At 42.9% G+C, this 7,845-nt stretch overlaps 1 protein-coding gene across 2 annotated transcripts in view; it reads left to right on the top strand.

Annotated features, from left to right (window-relative positions):
* The first annotated feature begins 353 nt into the window (after positions 1–353).
* LOC137432975 (ras association domain-containing protein 2) overlaps positions 354–7,845 on the top strand; it is a 38,263-nt gene continuing 30,771 nt past the window's right edge. The window contains exons 1-5 of one of the 2 annotated variants that reach the window (XM_068125332.2): positions 354–468; positions 640–712; positions 1,545–1,715; positions 5,805–5,880; positions 7,556–7,680. In XM_068125332.2, the coding sequence (XP_067981433.2) occupies positions 642–712; positions 1,545–1,715; positions 5,805–5,880; positions 7,556–7,680 (443 nt within the window). In that variant the 5' untranslated portion in view covers positions 354–468; positions 640–641. The remainder of the gene's footprint in view (positions 469–639; positions 713–1,544; positions 1,716–5,804; positions 5,881–7,555; positions 7,681–7,845) is intronic. The other variant, XM_068125333.2, reaches the window with a different exon arrangement.

Raw genomic sequence — 7,845 nt, 5'->3', positions numbered from 1 at the left:
TATCGAGGTTGAAGGGCCGAAACGCGATGATGCTGAGGACCTCGACCGATGAGGCACACTGGTCAGTGAGGTACACTTGTGACCAGGTGTGTTTTGAAATTACGTGTGTGTGTGTGTGTGTGTTTATATGACACTAACACACAACCCAAAGTATCGGTTGCAGGAATTAACAAATAAAGGGTTGCTGAGGCCCATAAACCGTCTCCGTAACATTATGTTGATACCGAATCGGTGTTCGCAGGTGACCATCACCTTTTGTGTGTAAATACCTCAAATTTCTTGCACCTGTCCGAGTTTTTCCCAAGCTGAGCGCATAAGGTGTCTCTTTTATCGCGTGCCTGGAATGGGTGCGGCGAGCACGTGGTGAGGTGCAGGTGTAACGCTGCACCTGGTTTGAAGGTCGCCTGTGTCTCTCCTGCTCCTTCACTCAGCCAAAGTGTGAACATCGTTCGACCTTCGCTCGTCTCGGTAAACCTGAAGGGAAGAAGATCACTTGAGATTTATTTGTTTATTTTGTTTTACATACGAAATATTTAGGATAACGGAAATGTGAAGACGGATTTGTGAGGGTTCCATTCAGGTGTTCTGTGTGTGTGTTTAAAACCTTCGCGTCGCACAAATCCGCTACCTGTCCCGCAGGTATGCAGCGCAACTCTTCCCGGCGGAAGGCGAACCCTTGGCGAGAGGCGTGCGTCACCCACGATGGCGTGAGGTCTGTCTCCCTGCGAGTGTGCACAGGTTAAAGGTCACGGGTATACGATGAGAGTAATGACACCTTCACATTCACAATATTGTCGTTCCAACATGTACCGGTAGTTGAGATACCTGTGTAGAGATTTTCACGACGACACCTCGTTTATATTTACCGTATCTGGAAATTGAAGGGTTAGCTTTGTGTTTCCTTCATTATTTGGTGTAAACAGGGGGAAATTGGGGTTTAATTGGGTTACTGTAGCCGCAACCTCGCTTCTCCCCCCTTCCGCCCCGTTCCTCAATCCTCCTTAGTTCCTGTACTTGAGGCATTAGCACAAAGGGACAGTTCAGGTACAACTCATAAGGTCCACGTCGACTGAGCATTCAATACCTTCAGAAAGTATTCACACCCTTTCATTTTTTCCCTTTTTTTTTTTTTTTTTTTTGGTATACAAGATCGAGGCTCGTGTAACAGCTAACATTAATGACAAAAAAAAAAAACGGACACAAGACAATAAAGGGAGCGGGAGACAAGATGGGGAGAGAGGGGGAAGCACACAAGTACATTTGAGAGCAGGGACATCGGGAGATTTGTGGGAGGGAGAGGGCTTGGGGGGGAGGAAGAGGTAAAAAAAAACACATGGACGCATGTTCCAGAGGTGGGAGAAAAGAGGAATGAAGGAGTGAAGGTGAGCAGAGAGTCTTGATTTTGGCAATTTCACCAGAAGAGGGTTGCTGACAGATCATGTGCGACCAAGGAGCTAGCACTTGCTAAGCCGGCCGTTCCTTTATGGAGTACTTGCTTGAGTGCTTAATCCACTTGGCTGATTGGTATTGGGACACACCCCCAGGTGGGAAGAGGACAATACCAGCGAGGAAGGGTTATTGAGAGAAAGAGGTGAGGATGATCGTCCTCCAGCTGCATGCGATGCTGCCACCTCCTCCACAAGTTGTCCTAAGACCGCGGGCACCTCTCCCTTGAACCGCCTCACAGCTCCAGCGGGATCTCGCAGGGTACCAAGGTATTTTGTTGTGTTGCAGCCTGAATTTACAGTTTATTAAATTCAGATTTTTCTTCTCACTGATCGACACATAATAATACTTCATAATGTCAAGATGGAATTTCTTTCGAATTTTTTTTACAAAATAATTAAAAGCTGAAATGTCTTGTGTCAATAAGTATTCAACCCCTTGTTATGACACTCCAAATTGAGCTCAGGTGCATCCAATTTCCTTTGATCATCCTTGAGATGTCTCCACAACATGATTGGAATCCACCTGGGGCCAATTCAATTGATCGGACATGATTTAGAAAGAAACACATCTTTCGATATAAGGTCCCACAGTTGACAGTGCATGTCAGAGCAGAAACTCTACCATGAGGTCCAAGGAACTATCCGTAGAACTCCGAGATAGTATTGTGAGGAAGCATAGACCTGGGGAGAGGAACAAAACAATTCCTAGAAAGTTCCCAAGAGTACAGTGAGCTCCATCATTAGCAAATGGAAAGAATATGGAACTACCCAGTCTCTTCCTCGAGCTGGCCATCTGAACAATCTGAGCAAACGTGCAAGAAGGACCTTGGTCAGGGAGGGAACCGAGAACACAATGACAACTTCGACAGAACGACAGAGTTCTTTGGTTGAGATGGGAGAACCTGTCGGAAGGACAACAGTCTCTGCAGCACTTCACAAATCTAGGCGTTATGGGAGAGGAGCCAGATGGAAGCCACTTCTGAGAAAAAGGCACATGACAGCACGCCTGGAGTTTGCAACAAGGCACATGAAAGACTCTGAGAGCATGAGGCAAAATATTTTGTGGTCTGATGAGACGAAAATTGAACTCTTTGGCCTGAACGCAAATCGCTACGTCTGATGGAAACCGAGCACAGCTCATCACCCATCTAACACCATCCCTACCATGAAGCATGGTGGTGGCAGCATCATGCTATGGAGATGCTTTTCAGCAGCAGGGATTGGGATACTTGTAAGGATACAGGGAACAATGAATGGAGCCAAATACAGGCAAATCCTTAAGGAGAACCTACTTCAGAGTGAAAAAGACCTTAGACTGTGGTGAAGATGTACCTTCCAACAGGAAAATGACCTCAATAATACAGCCAAAGCAACACTGGAATGGTCTCAAAACAAGAACGTGAAAGTCACTGAATGGCCCAGCCAAAGGCCAGATTTAAATCACATTGAAAATCTGTGGAAAGACTTGAAGATTGCTGTTCACCGACACTTCCCATACAACTTGAGAGAGCTTGAGCAAATCTGCAAGGAAGAATGGGAGAAACTCCCCAAATCCAGATGTGCAAATCTGATACTGACATACCCAAGAAGACTTGAAGTTGTGACCGCTGCCAAAAGCGTTTCGATGAAGTATTGACACTGAGGGCTGAATACTTGTGCAAATTAGATATTTCTGCATTTCACTTTCAATAACTCTGTAAAAATTTCTAAAAACATGTTTTCACTGACATTATGGGGTATTGTGTGTAGATTGGTAACAAAATAAATCTCAATTTAATCCATTTTAAATTCAGGGTGTAACGCAACAAAATGTGGAAAAGTGAAGGGGTGTGAATACTTTCTGAAGACATTGTATTTACAACAGCTATCACAGCACTGATAGTCCTTCCCAACATGATTAATGGTAAATATCATCACTGGCCCACATGGTCGGGAGTTTACAGTACGAGCAGCTGCGCATTTAGCAAGCTGAGAAAGTTTCCAAGTTTCCAAGTCTTTCGTTGTGCAGAGGCACAGCCCTTTTTCTTAAGCACTTTTCCAAGTGTTTTCAGCTTATTTCCGAAGAATTGTGAGCCATTTTGGTTAACAATCCGTATCAACCACAGACGGTATACTTTGTGATGCCCTGAACACCAGCAGCTCCTGGGGTGTCTGCGCATGTGCGCCGAGCATTCTGGGATGCAAAAAGAAATGCGTCATTCCAAAAGTCACGTATTCAACTTGTGTATTCTTCGCGATGAGAATTCCTTGGTGGACTTCTCCCTCACCTGTTTGAAGAGAAAGGATCGATGTATAAAGATCATAGAGCTTCTTTAATAGATGCATTGCGATAAAAAGAAGAAGAAGATCTAAATTAGGGCCATTTGTTGCCAGAGTGTTGTCGGTATGAGACCAGCTCACCCATGGAGACCATCAGAGTAATAAAACCATACGAGTTCCCTTACAATGAACCTCGAGGCAGGAGGAGGCCATAGGCCCATCAGTCCTGCACAATGGTTGCCAACCTATGGTCGATTGTCCATGCTTTATCCCTTTAAATGTTGTGCATCAAGCTAGGAAGCACCACGTACTATTTAAAAACCCTTTGGTATAACTTGGCCGGGGTTTGAACTCCCGACCTCCCAGACTGACAGAGGATGCTCTAACAACTAGATGATATTCAGAGAATACTTACCCTGCGCAGTCAACTTGGTGTGAGCAAACACTTCTATTTTTGAACGTTAGTTTTTTTAGATCCAATTTTTTTTTTGATCATAAATTCATATTCTCTGAATAATTGTTGCATAGATCATGCTCTTTCAAACTGATCAGACGAAGCGTTGTCCCTATCGAATTATGACGTCATAATTATGGCAACAATGACGTCATCGTTAACAACACCTATTTCCCATATGAAGTTATTCACAATGAGCCACGTTAAAATTTTTAAAATGCTGACACGGCACACACTTTACTTTACTGAAATGCAGACACAAATGTTATATTGTCGTCAAAAATCGTCGGAATTTCGCCAAATCTGTTTTGGTCGTGTGTTAATATACCTCAGCGATTGACAAATCTGAAATCAGAATTGTATTTGAGGTCAAAATGACCCCTTGAGGTCGCTCTGTACTTTGCCTGCTCGTCATGTGCAGTGTGATAATTAATTCCATGCCCACTCTAGAAGACTCTTCTTCTTCTTCTTCACGCAATAACAACTTCTAGCTTCCAGACCGTACATTCAATCATCTTGTAATTTTGCACACGTGTTACACTTCATGACTTCTACTATAATGTAAAGTTTCATAACGAATAAATGAAGCGGTTCCAGAGTTATAATTTTAAAAATATTTTCGTTTAATTATTTATATCTGCCAAACCACGTCACCTACGCAAATTCCAAAAGGTGTTTTAGTAGACTGATATTCTAAACGCATCTGTGAAGTTTCCCCTCGATAGGATCAAAAATGAGGGAGTAGCTAGGTTTTAAAAGTTTATGCTTTAAAACGTCATAACTCCAAAACCATGTGATGCATGACATCATGCTTGCTCACTTTTTTTGTTCGTCATCGGTATGCGATTCTGCCTGCAAAATTTGGCCTCGATCTGTTCAGTCGTTTTGGAGAAAATTTGATTTTAGGGGTTTTTCAGGCTTTTCACTCAAACAATATGGCGTCCGAACCACGTGACCTACGACGTCATTATAATATTATTTCTGCATCAATTTATACCGAGAAGGAGCTTAAGAAATTTCATCCTGATCGGATAAAGTTTTGTACTTGTCTAATTATGACGTCATAATGGAAGCACCTATGACGTCATCATTCACATATGTTATTCCACATGGAGAGTTTTTTGCAATGAGACCTGCCTCACTTATTTCTGTGCAGCGGTTTTTGAGATATAGAGGTGCAAAGTTTTTGTTTTTTCCAAGATGGCGCCCGTACCACGTGACCTGTGAAGTCATAATATGCACTAAAATATTCTTCAGGAGGAGGCCCTCCTATGGTGAAAATTTCATGTCAATCGGACCAACGGTTGCCGAGAAAATGAATTTTTAAGATGCAGACATGCACGTGCGTATGTACCCGAATGTCTTTCGCTTCGCGAGCGCAGGGTAATTACACCACCAAACATGGTTATCTGGCTGGTTAACAGTAGATAAGCCCCCACCATGTCCCCCTCTCCACCCAAGTAAACTGCCATGCTCCAGACAGGACAATGTGTGGTCTACAGACAGGACAATGTTTGCCAGATGCATCAACCTGTTGGTCGGAATCCATGCAGCAATGGCCGTTCAAGCAACAATGAAGGAGACTGTGTTGTGGTTTTTGTTTATTGTTGATGGTTATGAACACGTGGTTTGTTTCTCTGCAGATCAGAGTTGCAGCAGCTTCTGATGGTCTACAACACGTACCATAAAGGGACACCGTTTGAGCTAATTACTTCTTTGGTACGACTCACCTGGCTTGCTCCCAGATATTCTCACCTCACTCAAACATACGCACCTGAGTTTGTGAGATGCAGACATGTTACTCACATACCTTCATTCATGTCTTCATGCCTGGTGGCCGGTACACATGTCTCTTCACTCAACCGTCAATTTGTTTTATACCTACAGTCACGTGAAAAAGTAAGTACACCCCATGTAAAGTTTTGACTTTTTCAACATATTTCAACATACAGATATTTGATCTTCATTTCAACAATATTGATAGATAAAGGTGATATAATATAACAAATATCATGAAACATTTACATTTTGTAGTCCATTGTATAATTTAAATAAACATAAATGCAAATTTCACATGTGGAAAAAGTAAGTACACCCCTACATTTATCACTACTTCAAATACCTAAAATTAGAATCAGGTGTACCAGCTCAGGTGCAAATGATTAGAACATCGTTAGAGAGGATCTTGGAGGAACCTGTCTTATTTAAAACTCAGACATTGAGTTTGGTTTGTTCTTTGTTGTTGAAGTGTGCGGTGCCACCATGCCTAGATCAAAAGAGCTCTCTGAGGCATTCAGAAAGAATGTTATAGATGCTTACGAGTCTGGGAAGGGATTTTAAAAGATCTCCAAACAATTTGAAATCAATCATTCGACTGTCTGGAAGATCATCTACAAGTGGAGAAGATTCCAAACAACTGCCAACTTGTTCAGGCCAAGCCGCCCCAGCAAGTTCAGCCCGAGAGCAGACCGCAAGATGCTGAAAGAAGTCTCTAAGAACCACAGAATGTCATCACGGGACCGACAGGTAGCTCTTGCCACTGTTGATGTCAAGGTGCATGAGTCTACCATTAGAAAGAGGCTGCACAAATTTGATCTACATGGGAGGTGTGCCAGGAGGAAACCTTTGCTGTCCAGAAGGAACATCAGGGCAAGACTAAAGTTTGCCAATGAACACCTAGGCAAAGACCAGCACTTCTGGAACAATGTTCTCTGGACAGATGAGTCAAAGGTAGAGCTATTTGGCCACAGTACCAGAAGACATGTTTTCGTGAAAACCAAAGACAGCATTTGACCACAAGAACCTGATACCAACTGTAAAGCATGGTGGTGGAAATATTATGGTTTGGGGCAGCTTTGCTGCATCAGGGCCTGGGCAGCTCACCATCATAGAATCCATTATGAATTCTTCATTGTACCAGAGGGTGCTCGAGGATAATGTGAGGTCATCTGTTGGAAAGTTGAAGCTCAACCGAAGGTGGACCTTGCAACATGACAATGACCCTAAACATACCAGTAAATCCACCAAGGAATGGCTGAAAAGAAAGAAATGGAGGGTTCTGGAATGGCCAAGTCAAAGCCCGGATCTAAATCCCATCGAGATGTTGTGGGGGGATTTGAAACGAGTTGTGCATGCAAGAAACCCCTCAAACATCGCACAGCTGAAAGAATTCTGCATGGAGGAGTGGGCAAAAATTTCTCCCAGTCAATGTCAGAGACTGGTAGACAGTTATAAGAAACGCCTACTTGAGGTTGTTTCTGCCAAAGGGCAGACTTACTTTTTACTTACTTTTTAGACTTACTTTTTCACGTGACTGTATGTATGGGTGTGTTCTTGCGTCGTGTTTAAAGCGATATTATCTTGAAGTTTTTACCTGTTTATGTGCTGCTCTCAGGATTCGGGTCGCCACATCCTCGAGGGCTACCTACAGATATCCTGGGGGATTCGAACACCCCTACGACTCCAGCTAACGGATATATTCAACCCAACCTCTTCTCCATCACCTCTGTCCCCAAACAGGTGAGCTCCAAAGTAATAATTTATTTTCAAGTTTTGGTGATCAATTTAGTCACTACATCAGCAATACCTATGAATACAGCATGTATAATTTAATCTGTTGTTGCAAATTAATAGGAGCAATTAGCCACTCCAAACAATTAGACATACAGTCACGTGAAAAAGTAA

The sequence above is a fragment of the Myxine glutinosa genome, chromosome 8 (assembly GCF_964187855.1).
Source record: "Myxine glutinosa chromosome 8, kmMyxGlut1.1, whole genome shotgun sequence".
Taxonomy (NCBI): domain Eukaryota; kingdom Metazoa; phylum Chordata; class Myxini; order Myxiniformes; family Myxinidae; genus Myxine; species Myxine glutinosa.
The sequence above is the reverse complement of the archived record's forward strand: the minus strand, read 5'-3'. Positions and strand labels throughout refer to the sequence as shown.